The sequence below is a fragment of the Protopterus annectens genome, chromosome 8.part0, assembly GCF_019279795.1.
Source record: "Protopterus annectens isolate FY-2018-M chromosome 8.part0, PAN1.0, whole genome shotgun sequence".
In the NCBI taxonomy this organism is placed as follows: Eukaryota; Metazoa; Chordata; order Ceratodontiformes; family Protopteridae; genus Protopterus; species Protopterus annectens.
The window spans coordinates 1,560,972,930-1,560,992,827 of record NC_056741.1 but is presented as its reverse complement, the minus strand read 5'-3'; the positions used below and the strand labels follow the sequence as shown (position 1 = coordinate 1,560,992,827).

The window sequence follows — 19,898 nt, the reverse complement described above, 5'->3', positions numbered from 1 at the left end:
TCTCTATCATCACACAAATGTAAACAATGACTGTTAGTAGTAAAAATCATCATTAACCAAAACCCCAAAAAGAAAAGGCTTGGAAAAGGCAGTCTAAAAGTGTGAGCAATCCGCAATGCAGGTGCTACATCTTCTACTTTTATCTTTACAGCAATGAATTGTGGGTTCAGCACAAGAGAAGAGTGAACTGAAATAATGTAACCAGTCAGTTATAGTAACATCTATCCCAGGACAAATAGATGGACTCAATAGAGAATATAGCAGTAATTCTGGATACTGAAACCATTTTAGAATTGGCAGCAAAACTGTCTAAGGTCTTTTGCACCATGTGCAAGTTAACTTTTCTCATTGGGCTCTAAACCTGATGATGCTATGGATCAACAACATAACAAAGTAAAAGCTCTCTATCACATATTTCAAGTCTGAAATTGTGGAACTGGGGATTTTTTAACAGAATTTATCCAGCAACCTGCATCGTCAGTGGGGGCTGCCCCTACAGCTCCCTGATTCTAAATATACAGCCTCTGAAGTCTACCCTGGGTGACAAGCTCAGCCTATGGCTTATACTGTGAAAGTATTTTTATACTGTGAAAGTATACAGGCTGAGTCTCAGAAATGTTTACAAACACCAGTGTACCTTCCTCTTCCAGATGAATAAAGGTATTTTTGTAAGTACTTTGACACATAATCTGTCAGCTAATATACAGTCAATAGAACTTTCACAACTAGTCTTCTCTTAAAAAATAAACTTCAATTCCTATTAGCATTTCACTGACAGTTACAAGTTCATCACTCATTAGATAGCAAATGCACACACTTTAATACTGTTATTCAGAATTGTACTCACTCTGGGCAAAATGGGGTCTTGGCAGTTCCAGGAGGGCAGTAAGCTCCTTCAGGACACAGCAAGCAGTCTTCAACTCTTTTATTTCCCAAATGTGTAGTGTAGTATCCAGCAGGGCATGGGAACTGAGAACCTATTTGGCTACCTAATGAAGCAAAAACAAATAATTACAAATACACTACTAGGAGTCTACACAAGTATGTTTGCAAAATAATGTTTTAAAGTGTAATATTTTACAGTTCTAAGGAATTTTTTTCTTTTGTTTACATTTAGTATTACTTGTCAATAAATTCTGAAAACTATGGAGTCACATAGCATGTTGAAAGCAAATACAGAAGAAAACACAATGGCAAATAAGCCAAAATATGATTCATAGAAAACTCTGGATGTCAGTGCAGCATTAATTTTCAAAGAGGTTGCTGTGTAAAGGGCCTTACAGCTAATAAAACATGTATTATACATTGAATATTGCTGGCATGTTGAGCAAAGAACCATGGGATAAACAGAACTAGGCAGCTCTTTGTCAGGAGCAGCACTACATCAGTGTACATGACTGATGTGATGAATGTCACAGAAAAGGCACACACACACAGTCAAGTAGTTTGCAGTCACTTGCAATGCAGTACCACAGAGCTGAATACAGTACCCAAGAAAGGCAGCACAGTGGTCATAAGATACATCCAAGTAGGTTTGCACAGCAATATGACAACCCTGTTCATATACATGGGAAGAAAATGCTGTATATGAGAAAGCAGGAAATTGAAGAATATCAAGCAGAAGGAAACATAAGAGGGAAGCTATAAGGTATGCAAGATGGGGGATGAATATTTTGTTGTTGTTTGGAAACAAGCCACATTTTAAGTATTACAAAAGAAGCTAGGTGGGAAGGTGGTGAGGGATAGCTGCAGATGGGCTAGAGGGAGAAGAGCCGATTGCAAGGGCAGATGGACAGATGGACAAACATAACACGCAAACATTGGCCAAATCCACACAAAAGTTGATTAGGAGAGTTGGTGAACATGCTCCTACAAAGAGTGGACAAATGGTGGGAAGGGATGGACAACGAGAAATGAAGTCTGAGTGACAAGGGACAGAAGCATTCTGAATGGGGATAGGTAGGACCATGACATCTGGATGTCAGGCCAGCCCAGAGGGCAAGAAAACCCAGGTATCATTCATTTGGAAGGTCAGTGCTATGAGTCAGTTGCTCTCCTAGCAGTCTAATGTGCAGGCCCTTCCAGTTGTGTGATTCCACCAATTGCAGCAAAAGGTGCTTCATGATGTTGAGCTAAGTATCCAGTTGCTTGTGGAACTCAGCATTCACTGTCCTTTGCAACTGACACTTCAAGATCAGTGGATTTCAGGACATGGTCTTTCTCTCTTCTGAGAAGCAGACATATAGGTAACAGGTCACCTCCAGTAGTAGTGGGGGTGGTGCTATCTACCTGCGGTGAGGCAGATTATCAGAGACAGCAGTTGGAGCAAACCACAGTAACCGCAGTGTTGTCACAAAACAGCCCCAGTATTCCATAATAAGCCCCATTCCAAAAACTGCAATTTCTAACAAGAAACATCTGATATTGATAAAATTGCCATTATTCTTCAGAAAAAAAATACATCAAAAATATTAAAATAGGAAACACTTTTTTGAGTGGAAGTATTCCCTATGGGAAATTATCTGCTAGAAATTAAACTGTAGACAATTGCTGCTCCTGTTAAGCCTCAGAGCTGCTTTCCCTTTAGGTGGCAAAAAAGTAGAAGTTGTTTGCACCTCAAATGCTGATTTCCCTTTGAGGGGCTAGCCAAGAAACAGTCAGAGCGTAGGTGTTGTAGGGAGCCAAAGCTTTTTGAAGGATGTCCTGTTGTTATATCCTGGGCAGGAAACCACCCAAATAGCCAATGGCTACTATAGCAATGAGGAATTTGAGTGTCTACTTTTATGTTAAGTGTAACTGACATAATTGCACTGTACATGCTCCAAGTATGTGAATCATATGAACTGTCAGGATGGTATATGGACACATTATAAATAAAGCCTTTTGCAAACCAGGCGACCTGGCAATTCAAGGAGTGGAAGTCTTTCCTGCTGATGTATCACAGGCCTTTTGCATCATATTGGGCCTTGATAGAAACATTTTTACAGTCTATTGTTCCCAGGACATCAAGAAAATTGGCTAATTCATAAAAGACCTGTACAATGCTGGCTCTCCTCTCTGCTGTCCTGGAGAAAGTACACTTGTGTATACTTACCATAAATGTAGATGTTCGAGTGTATTCACTGTTGCAGTCATCACATTTGGGTTATCTGCTTGTAGTAGCCCTCAGTCGGCCTGATTAACAAAGTCTTGGGTCCTGCGTCGGTTGCTGTCCCTTCTTCCGTGACGTCAGGTCGTCAGGGGTATAAAATATGGAGCCGACTCGATTACATCAGTCTTTCTTGCACAAAGCAGAAGCAGTTCGCAAGTGCCGGTCAGCCGACTCCTGAAATTTTCGTTCTACTTAATCAGACATACTGCTCATCTCCCTCAATTGTATTTATGGATAACACAATTCATCTGGGTTCTTAGAATATCCCTGTCCACTAAGAAATGGTCAGCAATCTGTTGGCCTGTAAGCAGATGGTAAGTCAGGTAATGTCTGTTCTGCTTAACAAAGAAGGCATTAACTCTGACAATGGCTTCCAACACATGCTGCTATGCTGCTGTTGCAGCTGTTCCTAACATCACTCACATCACACACGATGAATGACAGCATTCAAAATGTGAATGTGGTACTGGCCATTTATTTTGCAGATTTCTCAAGTACTCTGCCATTTTTGGTTGTGTCAGTTACATTTCTAGCATGGCCCATATGCACCAAGTTGATTATTTTCATGTCGTTATGCACTCTTTAGCATGCACTGCAGAGTGAAGTGTTTTGACTATTATGGCTAAGGCTAAGAAGGAATACTGGCTGACAAACAAACAGACTAAGAGAGCAGTCATAGTGGCAAAGAAGAATACATCCCAGAAACTCTACCATCTTAAGAAAAGTGACTCAACAGATATACAAAGAAACTTCAGACAGATAGTTATCAGACACCATTTATAAGGGATACTAGCAACAATCTGCTCACTGTTCCAGGAGGGTATCAAAGTCAGATGGAAGAAGTGCTTCAAGATGCTTCTAAATAAAAAAAGAAATGTCAACGCCCATACACAGCCTACAATGAAAGACAAAGAAGAACCCACTGTAGAAGAAGGAAGAACAAAGAAAATGAAGTCAGGGAAAGCAATAGGATATGTTGAAGTCATGGTAGATTTGTATCTATTCATTCAAAATTGTTTACTAGGGTAAAACGTTGATCAAACATTGACCAATTATATGCTCAGTTCAGATATTATCAAGATGTTGCATGCATTAAGGGAGAAATAGTTCCTAAGGGTACTTGTCACAGTAAGTGGGACATTACCATCAGTACAGACATCAACCGCAACACTAAAAACAGGACCAGTACCAATAGCATTACCAGGACCAATGTCAGAGCTCCAGAGGAGGACAATCCTATCAGAGTCATCAGGAAGACTACCACTATAATTCCCCAGAGACTCCAGAGAGCACAAGAGGAGTTTCAGCGATCCCCAACCCAAGTCAGAGCCCTTCAGAAGACCAGGGAATCAAGCAATGGAAAGGTGTAAGGGAAATAAAATGCTTGAGGGAGCTCAACTACACCCAAGGACCCAGAACCAGATGGAGACACTAGCCACGCTATTAACTTACCCTGTTGTCTGGAATCACTCCAAAAAAGAACTTACTGACATTGAGATTAGTGTGGTTTCAAACAGATTAACTTTTGTTCCCCACTGCAGATCTGACATAGCACAGGTACTGGTTCAGTTAAAATCCTATGTCAGAAAATTGAATCTGAAAGTTCTGTACCACGGCAAATCCGATATCACTGAGAAAAAAACCTGTGGAAGAAACAATAAAATGACCCAGTAATTACTGCCCTCCCTTACACCAAACCTTATCAGCCTTTGAGGTCAAATGTGAAATGGACATCAGGGAAGTCCTGCAAAAATCAGCAGGGAGAAAGTTCTACGACCTTAACAAAGGTGAGAAAAACATTGTTAGAACTAGGCAGAGATAAGTCTCGATGGGTTATGAAGGCTGGCAAGGGAGGGGTATTGTTGTTACTGATACCATCAGCTATAACCAGAGGATAGAAGAAATGCTGAGTGATACTAATTATTATGAGTCTTTAAATTTAGAAGAGATTAAGGCATCATACAACAACTGGTACACAGCCTTGACTGCACTTTATGATGATGGTTTATTAACAGATAACTTGTTTAACTATCTACAGACACCTTCCCCTCGCTTACCTAAATTCTTTGGAATCCCTAAGCCACATAAAAATAGAGAAAACTCTCCTTACAGGCCAGTGGTTCCAAGTGGGGGTCCCTGACTGAAGCTGCTGCCATCTACCTGGATTTTTTGTTATAGTCTCTAGCTGAGAAGAGCATTTCACACATAAAATACTCTAATGATTTTTTAAGGAAAATAAAAAATGTTACAATTGATGCTGATAGCATTTTATTAACAATAGATGTTGAATCATTACATACTGTACTTCCACATAATTACTGTATTGAAACAGTGATTGATTCATACAGGAAAAAGAACAATGGCACACCAGCACAACATGAAAGAACAGGTAAACCTTTAGATATGGTGTTTAGTTACATTTTTTTTTACGTTTAATGGAAATTACTATAAACAAAAGACTGGTAAAGCTATGGGGGCAGCTACGGCCCCTAGCCTAACCAACATAGTCCTAGGCAAGTGGGACGAAGATTATTTTTTTAACAACAGAAAACACATGCAACATATCACAGTGTATCTGTGCTTTATTCATAGGTTCATAGGTTCATAGGTTCATACTAGGCTATCTGCCCGAGGGCATTTACAAGCCTAGCCCATCGTTTTGTGGCTTACGCCACCCCTTTAGTATGGGGAACTATACCCATTATTTTGCTGTGCCTCTGTCGAGCAGTGACACTGAGGTAATCCCTGGGGTATATCTGCGATCTCCCATCCATTGGTCAAGATTTCTCTTGAACAAGGCCAGCGAGGTGCTCTGCCTCACATGTACCGGGATTCTGTTCCACAGCATAGGGAGTCTCTGGGTGATGAATCTATCCCTCCAGCACGTCCTATTAATAGCCGTGTCGAGGTTTAAGTCTCCCGCCTTGTGGCTCTGATGGATCTAGATTTTTGAGGTGAAGCATATTCATCAAATCTGGGTTTGACATGGCCTTGTATGTTAGGCAAGGTCACCTCTGAGCAAGCGGTGGCGACTGAATAGAGCTGGAGTTCTTTCAGTCGGGCAGCATAGGATAGATTTTTGAGACCCTTTATCCTTTTGGTGAGGAACTTTTGTGGCCTCTCCAGCTGCTGCAAGTGTCGGGTCAGATACATTCCAAATGGGGCATTGTACTCGATCATTGGTCTGATGAGTGATGAGTAAAGGGAGACTATAACCTCCCTTGATCTAGATGAGAATCCCTTCATGATAAGGTGGGCAATGTAGAAGGTCTTCCTAACTACTTTAGCTACATGGGTGTCGAATGACAGACTACTATCAACCTGGGTCCCCAGGTCCCTGATAATTTCTTCTGTGCTCAGTGGATTGCCTCCTATTTGGTAGCTAGGGTAACCTTGTTTTTCCCGAAGGGTATGACTATGCATTTTTTGGCATTTAACTTTAGGCCGTGGCTCTGGCACCAGTTATCCATTTCTGTGAGACCTTTCTGAAGGATATCTGTGTCAGATGTGTTTTCTACTATGGCGCCAGTTTGCAGCCATCTGCAAACTTTGTCAGCCATAACCCTCCTGTGTTTGCTTGTACTTCAGAAAAGTAGATGCCAAACAAGAGTGGGCCCAGGACTGAGCCCTGTGGGACACCACTTGTGACAGGCTTTGAGTCTGACATGGCGCCAGCAACTCTGACCCTGTGGGTTCTGTCACTCAGCCAGTTTGCAACCCATTTTGTGATGTATGGGTTAACATTTAAGCTGATGAGTTTTTCAATGATACCAGTGGGGTATTGTATCGAAGGCTTTAGCCAGATCGAGGTAGGCTGTATGGACTGCCTTTCCTCATCAATGGCTTTGGTGACTGTTTCAAAAAGTCAACCAAGTTTAAAAGGCATGATCTGCCTTTGACAAAGCCAAACTGGGTTGGATCCAAAGTCTGCAAATTCCCAATGTCTTTATTTATGAGGTCCATTATGATCCTCTCCATGGCTTTGCAGATAAGGCTTGTCAAGCTAATGGGCGGTAATTACCAGGGTCGGTGGAGGCACCGCCTTTGTGAAGTGGGACCACAGTTGCAGTGCGCCACTCCTGGAGTACGTATCCAGAGGTAAGACTTTGATTAAACAGCTGTCCTAGCTGTGGGTTTAATTCCTCATTGAGTTCGTGGAGCACACAGCCGGGGACACCATCAGGTCCCATGGATGCTGTGTTTTTGCTTTGGACAGAGCAGTTCTCACTTGGGCGCTGGAGATGATTGGGGCGCTGCAATCATTTGGTATAGATATCTCTCCTTTTGGGGGGGAAGGGGGTGAGAAGTTTGCACTGAACCTGTCAGCCAGTATGTTGGCAATGTCTGTAGGATCAGTAATCTTCACATCATTTTGAACTAGTTCTGAGCATATCTGGGAGTTTCCTCCTAGGTTTCTAACATAGCTAAAGAAGGCCTTATGATTGTCTTTTGAGTCTTTAGCTATTTTTCTCTCGAAATTTGCTTTGGATGATTTTATGAGAGCTCTTAGTTTTTTACTTATAGTGATCAAGGGTGTCTTACCTTTTAAGGATTTTGCTCTATCTTGTAGTAGCTTCCTCCTTTTGTTGTAGAGTTTGTTTATGGCTGGGGTCCACCAGACTGGACGCTTGCCTTTGGTACAAAGAGTCTTTGTTTTGCTTGGGATTGCCTTATCCATGCAGTCCTGCAGGTGCTGGTAGAAGGCATTTGTAAGTGATTCAGCGGCTTGAGTACTGTTTTCCATGGCTCGGGGCCTGAAGGGAGACCACACTAGTTTTTAGAAGTGTGAAGTGGGCTTTTGGGAAGTTCTTTACTGTGGTCTTTTTTTATTTCAGGTGGGGGTGGGATGAGGACCTCCAGCGAGATTAGTTTGTGATCTGATCTCACCAGTGAGGGTATACTTCCGGTGTTGAACATTGTGCTCCCATGTTCGTGATGATGAGATCAAGTATGTTATCTCCTCTTGTGGGAATGGTGACTAGTTGTTCCATGGCATTTGAGTTTATGAATTCCAGGAACTTTTGGGCTAGGGTGTTTGGGCTTGAGTAGTGTTCCCAGTCTATATTTGGGTAATTGAAGTCACCTAGTATGATGGTGTTTGGTGATACATTTATCCCCTCTAGTGTTTTCAGGAAGGCCATGTGAGGTTCCTGAGTTTGTGAGGTGGCCTGTAACATGCTACTATTTGCAGAGCAGTCTTGCCTACAGTTAATTGCACCTGGATGGTCTCCGATGCATCATGCGTTGCCACCAGTCTTGAGGTGTGGGTGTCCTTGATGAATATGGATACCCCTCCTTTCTTGGTATTTTCCTGATTTTGGGGCCGAACGCATGATATGAGGTAAAACCTGATAGCTGGGGTGCTCTCAGGAGCCTTGAACCAGGTTTCTGTCACAGCACAGACATCGATGTTCTCCATACTGAGAAGGGCCTCGAGTGCGTGCATTTTGAGATTTAGACTTCTGGCATTGAGCAGCATTACCCTTAGTTTATTTCCTTTTTGTGTTCTAGGGTGGTAGGTTTAGAATTTGAGCCTTGCCTAAAAAGGCACTATGGGGTGGCAAGAGCCTTTGCCAATATCCGGAATCCCAGGCGTGACAGGTGCAAGCCGTCCCTTGCGAAGCAGCGTGGCTTGTCCAGCATGTCATCCCAGGCAGACAGATACTGAATCCCCTTTGAATGACACCAGTGTTTAAGCCAATTGTTAAAGCTAATCATCTTATCTCTGTATTGTGGCATCATTCTTGGTGAAGGTAGGATACTGCTCAAGGTCAGGGTCATACCTGCCTGGGCTACATAATCAGAGAGCTCCTCAATGTCTCTTTTCATGTAGTCCAGGAGGTACGTCTCAGGTCGTTTACACCAGCGTGGACAATGACTGAGTCATATTTGTACCTGCTGTTGAGAGACCTGAGTGCTTGCGTTATGTGGCGGATTCTAGCCGACAGACAGCTTACTGTGACCTTCTCCTTACTCCAGTCTGGTGAGCGGGACATCAGTGTGTCTGACTATGGAGTCACCAATGACTAGTGTGTCTGGCATTGTGTTTGGCCTTAAGGGCTGTGACTGTTTGACACTCTGACTGTGAGGTCTATGTGTTGCAGGTGTTGTGTTCTGAGGTGGTGGTTTTGGGTGTCTGCTTTGGTGGCCTCTGCTGTTTTGGTAGATTTTTGATCAGAGCCTCCAGTATGTCTTTGTGTGTTTATGTGTATGATTTGAGGTTGTAATGGTACTATGTGAGACTGGGTCTATAGTGTGTGTGGTAACCTTCCCTCCTGACTGGTCTTGCCAGTCCTATGTTGAGAGAGCTCAGCCTCCAGTTTGGCCGTATAGTTGCATCTCTCGCATGTATTTGTGTTTTGTGGGAGGAGGAGAGGGTTGTCTGTGTACATGAGGCAATTGTAACATTGCCTCAATATTCCCAGGTTCACCAGCTGAGCAGGAGATGACACTAGCAACTGATCCCTCGACATGCTAGAAGGATAGACAAAAACTTTAAAAAGATTCGGGATGTGGGTGACCGAAATGGGGGTTGCCTTTTGGGTGCTATCTATAAGAGTGCCGTATCAAGGTAATAAGTACTGTAGGAGCAAGTGCTAGGTTTAACAGATAGAGAATAGTCTACTTAGAGTCAAGTAGAGATGATCTTTTAGTTATAGGATCGCTGATTAGATGAGTAGTATAGGTCGAGGAAGGTAGTTTCAAGGGAAAATTTGAAGAGTGGACTTTAGGTAGCCGAATAGTTTAAACCTGCTTAACCGGCGCTGCCCTAGTGTGCAACAGTGGCAACTCCGGCTAAATCGTTAATGCGCTAAAACGCGTCTTTATAGCAGGGGCTGGAAAAGACAGGAAATGACCCAAAATGGCCAATAAACTACAAGTTACTGCCTTAAACCACTCCTCTGAGGACAAACAGGCAGTTCAGTACTCCTACTCCCACTAGTGAGTAAAGAAACTACCCCTTGACCAAACAAGGAAAATGGAGAAAACAGGAACCAAGACAAAGCCCAGGGATCAGCAAAATCTGGTCTCTGGAACACTAGTTTAGAAAAGTATGGAAAGCAAGGATATTTTTTGTTTTTTCAAGTTTTTTTTACAGAAAAGCAGAAAACACAATAAATGCTATGATTTTCGATTAAATGCTATCAAAAGCTAGTACACTTGAGTGTATTAGCCTGTAGTTTAACTTTTAGGCAAAACTTAAACTAGCAAGTGCAGTAAACAGTTTTAACTTATAAACACAGAAAAAACAGTGCAAACTTTGATAAAATAAGCAGAAACAGTAGTCGAAAGGCACAAAAAGTCGAAAAAAGAAAAATACTTAAAATCTGGAAAGGTAGTCTTTTCTGGTCTCTGCTGCTAGAGGAACACTGCTGGCCACCACGAGGAGCTGTGCTGAGTTCTCAATAGCTGGAAAAGCCCGCCAAAACGTGCTTTATAGCAGGGGGCTGGAAAAGACAGGAAATGACCCAAAATGGCCAATAAACTACAAGTTACTGCCTTAAACCACTCCTCTGAGGACAAACAGGCAGTTCAGTACTCCCTACTCCCACTAGTGAGTAAAGAAACTACCCCTTGACCAAACAAGGAAAATGGAGAAAACAGGAACCAAGACAAAGCCCAGGGATCAGCAAAATCTGGTCTCTGGAACACTAGTTTAGAAAAGTATGGAAAGCAAGGATATTTTTGTTTTTCAAGTTTTTCAAGTTTTTTACAGAAAAGCAGAAAACACAATAAATGCTATGATTTTCGATTAAATGCTATCAAAAGCTAGTACACTTGAGTGTATTAGCCTGTAGTTTAACTTTTAGGCAAAACTTAAACTAGCAAGTGCAGTAAACAGTTTTAACTTATAAACACAGTAAAAACAGTGCAGACTTTGATAAAATAGGCAGAAACAGTAGTTGAAAGGCACAAAAAGTCGAAAAAGCCAAGAAAAATACTTAAAATCTGGAAAGGTAGTCTTTTCTGGTCTCTGCTGCTAGAGGAACACTGCTGGCCACCACGAGGAGCTGTGCTGAGTTCTCAATAGCTGGAAAAGCCCCAAGCGTGCTTTATAGCAGGGGCTGGAAAAAGACAGGAAATGACCCAAAATGGCCAATAAACTACAAGTTACTGCCTTAAACCACTCCTCTGAGGACAAACAGGCAGTTCAGTACTCCCTACTCCCACTAGTGAGTAAAGAAACTACCCCTTGACCAAACAAGGAAAATGGAGAAAACAGGAACCAAGACAAAGCCCAGGGATCAGCAAAATCTGGTCTCTGGAACACTAGTTTAGAAAAGTATGGAAAGCAAGGATATTTTTTTTTTGTTTGGAAAAAGCCAAAAAAAGGGTTTTAAAATTTTTTTGGGGTTTTTTTTTTTTTTCCAGGAAAAGCCCCGAAAACACAAAATAAATGCTATGGGAAAAAAAAAAAAATTTTAAAAATTATATTTTCTTTTGTGGTGAATACTTTCAACAAACATCAGGGGTTTCTATGGGAGCCAATTGTGCTCCCACTTATGCAGACATTATTCTGTCTGTCTGGGAACAAAAATTTGTTCTAAATAGTAAGTTTTCAAAATATTGGATTCACTATACCAGGTTCCTGGACGACATTTGCATTTTTTGGACTGGGCCAGAATCCTCTATTGAGGATTTTATAAAATATCTGCACTCTACAACAGAATTTTTGCGGTTTACCTACCAAGTAACCGTGGACCAAGTAAACTATTTAGATGTTTCACTTAAAAAGCAAGGTGATGGGTTCAGTTCCTGTATTTACAGAAAACCTTCCTTTTCCAATGGATACCTTCACTACCTAAGTTCCCATCCTAAATTTCAAAAAAGATCTATACTAAAGGGCCAATTCGTCAGAGTTTCCCGCATGACATCTGACGACGTATGTTTTCAATGTGAGGGGGACAAGCTGACGTCATTTTTTGTTGATAGAGGATACCCGATAGGTCTGATTAATTCTGTCAAAGATGAAGTTTGGTCTGCTAGGTCCAGTAGGTTCTCCCCTATTTTGGGGAAGAAGACAGTGGATCAACATGACGATATTACCCCAATACACATCAATGTTCCTGGTACCAACCAGTTCTTTATTACGCAACATAATGAGGATGCAGGACATATCAGATACATTATTGAAAGAGAACTTAGTAATTTCAGGGACCTCACGGATCTTAATAGTCTAAAAGATTTGTCCTGTAAGTTTGTTTACAAAAGGGGCTTTAACATTAAAAGGATACTAGAGCAGAATACTAGGCAGGGTAGATCCAACCCTCCTAGGAGAGGTACATACCGTTGCGAGTGTTGTACGCAATGTAAATATGTCGTGCACCAGGAATTTGTGTATCTAGAAAGTAGGAACAGGAAATTGTGTTCAAACAAGTTTTATAATTGTAACTCTAAGGGTATAGTCTATTTGGCTGTCTGTCGTTCTTGCCAGGCATTTTATGTAGGCAAGACGGAGAGGCAGCTAAGGAGGCGTATCTATGAACATTGTTACGATATTTTAAAAAAGGTCAGCACAAATGCACTTTATAGACACACGATTGGGTGTGAAGCAGCAACATTCAAGTTTTTTGTTTTGGAAGCAATTACCCAAGGTGTCAGGGGTGGAAATTGGGGAGCATTGTTATCCCACAGAGAAACATGTTGGCAAATTCTATTGGAATCCAACAAACCTCCTGGGTTAAATGACTCAATTTCCATTATGCCATATTTAAAATTAAAGGCTGAACAATTATAAAACTTTTATTCATTGCTCGATGGCAATTTAAAATAAGGGGGACTTTACACATGTTATTATATTAAGGTGCTTACCTGTTAAACTGTGTTTTGATTAACTGTTTTTGAAACAATTTTATCAGTTTTTAAACTTGATGTAAATCATTTAACATTCATTTGCATAAATGTATCAGAAAAGTTCTTTATATTTTATATGCTTTTTTAACATTAGAATTATTGATTAGTTGTGATTTACAGTTTATTTATTGACATGTCTTAGATTAGTAACACAATACGTTCTTGTTGGGTAATGTAAATGTGTTATTTAAAATGTGCCTTTCAACCTGTACTTATAACTGTAATTATACATGATATATATGTTTTTAAAACAATTTTTTCAACAAGTGAAATATGGTTCTAACAATTGTCTTTAATGTAACATTAGTTACAAGTGAGCCTAAATAGGATGGTTGTGGTTTTACTTTAAGAAAATTGTTTAATCAATTATTCAATTAAGGATTCAGTTGTATATTAAGAGTGGAAATGCAATGGGCTGTGTCTGATGAAGTTGGTTTTCCAACGAAAACGTGCTTTCAGTGGTGTAACGTTAAATAAAAGAACTTTTTGCTGATCGAGTACGGTCTTTGCCTTTTTGGATTTTGGGTTGTTTGCCTTATTGTGGAGTTTGGTCTTCCCCGGTGGTTCTCTGTGCCTGCTTGCTGTGGTTTCTACGTGTTTTTTAGTATTTCCAGCTTTCCTAGATAGGAAAGCCTGTTGAGTAAGAGTGTGGAGATTGGAGATATTGTCTGAGATGGAGATTAGAGTCGAGTTGTCTGTATATTGGATGAGGGAGGATTGTTTACAAGTATAGAGATAATTGGTAAAGACATTAAATAGGAGTGGCCCCAGGATGGAACCTTGTGGTGCCCCGGTTGGGACAGGTATGAATGGAGAAGTGGAAGAGAACCATTTAACAGATTGCTGCCTGCAGGATAAGTAACTGGAGAACCAGGCAAGGGAGAAAGAAGATAGATTGAGGTCTGCAAGTTTAGATAGCAATCGGGGATGGAAGACTGTATCAAAGGCTTTGGAAAGGTCAAGAAAGAGACATGATATGAGTTTGTTATTGTCTAGGGCCTTGACAATGATATGTGTAAAGCATAAGAAGGCAGTAGTTGTGCTGTGGCTGGTACGGAAGCTATGTTGAGTGGGCGTAAGGAGGTTATGCTGGAGGAGGTAGTTGAGTAGTTGTGAGTGGATACATTTTTCGAGAATCTTAGTGGAGATAGAAAAGCTATAGGTGGGTCTGTAGAGTTTCCACCTTTATACATACACCTTTATTCATTGCTCGATGGCAATTTAAAATAAGGGGGACTTTACACATGTTATTATATTAAGGTGCTTACCTGTTAAACTGTGTTTTGATTAACTGTTTTTGAAACAATTTTATCAGTTTTTAAACTTGATGTAAATCATTTAACATTCATTTGCATAAATGTATCAGAAAAGTTCTTTATATTTTATATGCTTTTTTAACATTAGAATTATTGATTAGTTGTGATTTACAGTTTATTTATTGACATGTCTTAGATTAGTAACACAATACGTTCTTGTTGGGTAATGTAAATGTGTTATTTAAAATGTGCCTTTCAACCTGTACTTATAACTGTAATTATACATGATATATATGTTTTTAAAACAATTTTTTCAACAAGTGAAATATGGTTCTAACAATTGTCTTTAATGTAACATTAGTTACAAGTGAGCCTAAATAGGATGGTTGTGGTTTTACTTTAAGAAAATTGTTTAATCAATTATTCAATTAAGGATTCAGTTGTATATTAAGAGTGGAAATGCAATGGGCTGTGTCTGATGAAGTTTTTTTTCCAACGAAAACGTGCTTTCAGTGGTGTAACGTTAAATAAAAGAACTTTTTGCTGATCGAGGAGTACGGTCTTTGCCTTTTTGGATTTTGGGTTGTTTGCCTTATTGTGGAGTTTGGTCTTCCCCGGTGGTTCTCCGTGCCTGCTTGCTGTGGTTTCTACGTGTTTTTTAGTATTTCCAGCTTTCCTAGATAGGAAAGCCTGTTGAGTAAGAGTGTGGAGATTGGAGATATTGTCTGAGATGGAGATTAGAGTCGAGTTGTCTGTATATTGGATGAGGGAGGATTGTTTACAAGTATAGAGATAATTGGTAAAGACATTAAATAGGAGTGGCCCCAGGATGGAACCTTGTGGTGCCCCGGTTGGGACAGGTATGAATGGAGAAGTGGAAGAGAACCATTTAACAGATTGCTGCCTGCAGGATAAGTAACTGGAGGACCAGGCAAGGGAGAAAGAAGATAGATTGAGGTCTGCAAGTTTAGATAGCAATCGGGGATGGAAGACTGTATCAAAGGCTTTGGAAAGGTCAAGAAAGAGACATGATATGAGTTTGTTATTGTCTAGGGCCTTGACAATGATATGTGTAAAGCATAAGAAGGCAGTAGTTGTGCTGTGGCTGGGACGGAAGCTATGTTGAGTGGGCGTAAGGAGGTTATGCTGGAGGAGGTAGTTGAGTAGTTGTGAGTGGATACATTTTTCGAGAATCTTAGTGGAGATAGAAAAGCTATAGGTGGGTCTGTAGAGTTTCCACCTTTATACAGGGGAAAAGTGAAAAAGGATTTCCATAGGGTAGGGACTGTGGATTCCTGAATAGATATATTGATTAGTATAGATACTGGATAGGGAATGGAGTCAGCAGCAAGTTTGAGGAAGGTAGGAGGTAGATTGTCAGTGGAGGGAGAGCAAGGTTTGAGTTTGTGAAGAAGAGAGCTGATGTAGGAAGTAGTAACCGGATGTAAAGAGAATAGTTTTTGTTAGAAGGATTGGGAGGGGTAGGCAGAGAAGTTGTGTTACAGTTGGAAGGTACGATTATTTGAATGTTTTCAATAAAGTGTTTATTGAGAAGAGTAGCAGTTTCCAGAGGAGATGTACTTGGGTTGGGGCAGGGAGTTGAGGGGCAGCCTGGAGAGAGAATTTTGTTAATAGCATACCAGATTTTGTGAGGGTTGTATTTGTTATTGAATTGGGCAGAGTTATAAAAGGACTTTTTGTCATTACTGGTTGTTTTTTTGTAAGATTTCTGAGGTGTCTATAATTACGTAGCCAAGCTAATTCCTTTGTTTTGATCCAGGCTTTCCAAGCTTCGTCTCTTTTTAGCATAAGGTACCTAGTTTCTTTTGAGAGTCAGGGAGCATAATTGGGTTTTATTCTAACCTTCCTAGAGGGAGCAAAGGAGTTCAGGATATTCAGAAAGATGCTATTGAACCTAGTAACTGTGTCATTGAGAGGGATTTGTTTAAGGATGGACCAGTCAATGATGGATAGAATAGAGTTGAATTGGACGACATTAAAATTAGAGAGTTTTTGGCAATCTCTATAAAAGTGGGATTTGGGGGGTTGGATGGTGTATCTAAGGACCGAGGTGGGGAGGTGGTCGCTAAGTTGGTCTGGTAGGGTAGTGGGGTTGTGGTAGTGGTAAGGGGAGTTGGTGAGTATCCAGTGTATTATGGAGCTGGAAGATGAGTTTTTATGGAGGTGGGTGAGCGAAGATATCAGTTGATGGAAACCATACAGGTTGATGCTGAGTTGTAGAGAGTCAGTTTTAAGTTTAAACCAATCTAGGTTAATATTGCCTAAGATGAGGGTTTCATAGGGAATATTGTGGGAAAACCAGGATAAGATATTCTCTAAAGTGGATGACTTGTTTCCAGGAGAGATATAGATGGCACCAACAGCTATTCTTTTGTGAGGGTTAAGGTGGCAATTAATGATGATGAGTTCAGCTGGGTGAAAGTCAGGGATGGGTGTGGGGAAAGGTGAGAGACTGAGGCTATTGGAGTGGAGAATGGCTACAACACCCCCCTTTTTTTAGGAATCTATCAGAGTGATGGATATTATAGCCTGGTGGGAGAATTTCATTGTTAGTGATATGTGGCTTAAGCCAGGTTTCAGATAAGGAAAGGATGTGAGGGTTTGTATGGGTTATCCAGGCATGGAAATTGGTGATTTTGTTGGTTAGGCTTTGAATATTTAGAGAGTATATTGCCAGGTGCTTGGATATGGATGAGTTTAGTGTAAGAGGCTGGGTATGATGAAAGGTGTTTGGGGAAGGAAGAGAGGTAGAAGATAAGGGGGGGTGTTTGATTGAGTGGGGAGGAGGAGGGGCCAGGGTTGGAGTGGACATCCCCAGATATGAGTAAGTTATTAGTGGGAAGAGGGAGTACAGTAGCATGTAGATGTAGTTTGTGTAACTTGGGTTTAGATTTGTAGGTAGGAGGGTGGGTTTGCAATATAAACAGTTTGTGAAGAGAAGCGGTGGAGAGGTTGAAAAGGGCTGGGGAGATATAAAAGTAGGAAGGTGTAGAATGAGTGTCAAAGGTATAGGAGGTAGGAGAGCATAAAAGAGAATAAGGAATAACATTACGTGCTTATATTGTTAAAAACAAATATCAAACATTGTTAATATTTTACAATAAAAATAACTGACAATAGCACTGTTTTCCGATACTTCTGAGTGCACTTTTACTCATTCAAACAAAGTCCTTTCCCACTTAGATGCCACACTTGAACAGATTCCCAGGGCCTCAGTGCTTTATTTTTAACATTTTTCACTGCATTTCCACCTTAGGAATTATAGCTATGGTTTCCGGCCTACTTAGGTGTTCACTTGTAGATTTATATTTGTGTTCATTAATATTATGATATGGTTTTTTACACACAAACCTGATGATTTATTTGGTATGAAAGCGATCTTTGTTAAAAGTGTTTCAGTTTATAAGTATTAATATTTATTCTGATAGATGTATAGTGGCAGATATTTTTGTTAATTAGTCATTTTGTTAGTGAGTTAATTTCTTAATTAATAAAGTTTGAATTAGTACGTTAGTATTAATAACCTGTTTTTATATATTTTAATTTGTCTCTCTAGCTTTTTAGTTTCAGTTCTAAGGTAGCACAGTCTACACTATAATGTTAAGGGAGAAGGGGGACTTGGTTAAAGGAATGAGTTTAATGCTTTTATTGCTGTTAACAGAACCACCCTCTGTAACCACTCCCTTGCTCCAAATAATCTGATTATATACAAATAATGTTTTTGATGCTTTTTATTATATTCAACTAGGATCACTTGTTTGTGTGATTCAATAAAGGATATTCCATTTTAACTCAACTGTGGACTACCTACTATCTTTTATTTTATTATTTTGTAGTACGTCTTTTACAGCTTGATTTTGATTAGTGAACTAGGTGCATAACATAATTCAAGGAGTGAACTTCAGACCCTCCACATTGCAAAGTTTCTTTTTTTTTTTGTAATGTAAGGACATTTCAGGCCTAAAGACCCTGAACTGCCCATATCTAGAATTTCTATCCATTCGCTCAGTATCGTATACACTGTTGAGAAGGTGATCTGTGCTTTTTCTACTCTGCCATTATAGACCCTGTTGTCATTGATTGTCTGTATCTCTGCAAGTCTAATAGCTTAGTAAACACCAGAACCAAGACTCTAAATCTTCACTAGCAGATAAACAGAAGTCAGCAGACAGACAGCTTCATTATGCAGTACTTCTGCCATCTCTGCATTTTAATAAGTGCAATACATTCTCACACAGTTTGGGTGACTAGATGATTCTCCCCAAACTTATACATGGACTAACTGGCCTATCCCCAAATGTATCCATAAATTAACTGGTCTAATGCCTAACCCTCCTTGAGAAATGGGGCAGAGACTGAGGGTGGGTATTGGTGAAGTGTTGGTCACAAGACCAAATTGCACAGAAACTCCTCATACCTCTATGGCAGATGTACAGTGTTTTTGTATGCAGAAGATGTTGCACTCTAAGCAGACCCTGAAGAAAAGCTTCAGCAAGTGATGTGGAGCTACAATAAAAAACTGAAGGCACGTGGTTTGACACAGTAAAGATAAGACAGTGTTCATGGCAACAGCTGGGGAAATCAAAATAAGCTGAAAAGTGAGATAGAAAGGAAAGTAGTGGAACAAATTAACAACATCAAGTGTCTGGAAAGTGTGGGTAATGAGAAGCAAAGCCTAAATGAGGACATCAAAGCTAGAAATCAAAGGTGCTGCAGCCAACTGGCACAAAATGTCAGCAACAGCATTTGACAGAAGAATATCAACAAAGTTAAAAAGTAATTTATAAAATACAGTGGTGAGACAAGTGCTTCTGTATGGCACAGAAACTGGGGAGTGAAGGCAGAACAAATGAGTAAGCCTGAGGTCATGGAGATGAAGTGCCTCAGATGGGCAGTAGACTGCATACTCTGGGACAGATGAAGAAATAAGGAAATTAGAGCAAAAGCTAAAGTGCTGCATTTGCAGAGAAGGTTAAGGAGAACAATTTACAAAGGTTTGGCCACGTGTGCAGGAAAGCAAAAGACAATTTGGTAAAGAACATATGGGAAAACAGGAAGAAGGCAGGGTGAGGTGAGGATGTCTAGACAAGAGATGGATTGACTGCATGAGAGAAGACTGATGTAGAAATAGGAAATAGGTGATAAATGATGAGGATTACAACTGTGACTATACAGTCATAGCTAAGTACTAGGGTAGCTACGCTTACAGGTCATTTTATGCTAAGCCAGTTTCCCTCAAAAGTATAAATGAATCCCTGTACCTTGTATCTATGAGGCATACACTTTAAACATTATACCAGACTCCAACATTTCACAAAACTTGCACATATAGTAAATTTTATAAAAATGATTTTGTCAACACTGCTGGCAGAACTGAACTATATGATTGCTGTAGTTTAAATTTCCCCTTGTTTGGAGTTCTACACAAACCGCTGCATTACATTTATTAAGGTATCTGATAGAGTGTTTATGCACATAAGTGCTCAGCTAACTAGGTCTGAATGTTTTTACAGGATAATGCATTGCATGAAGATACATATTTTAATCCACCCAAAATACACTGACCTATCACCAAATGACCACTAACAAATATTGTTCAGTTAAGATAAGACTCT

The 19,898-nt window shown here is 40.2% G+C and overlaps 1 protein-coding gene across 1 annotated transcript in view; it reads right to left on the bottom strand.

Annotated features, from left to right (window-relative positions):
* The window catches only part of LOC122809546 (neurogenic locus notch homolog protein 1-like), a 2,715,638-nt gene that overhangs the window by 711,005 nt on the left and 1,984,735 nt on the right, over window positions 1-19,898 (bottom strand). Inside the window, exon 13 of the mRNA XM_044081127.1 lies at window positions 848-989. Coding sequence (XP_043937062.1) covers window positions 848-989 — 142 coding nt within the window. The remainder of the gene's footprint in view (window positions 1-847; window positions 990-19,898) is intronic.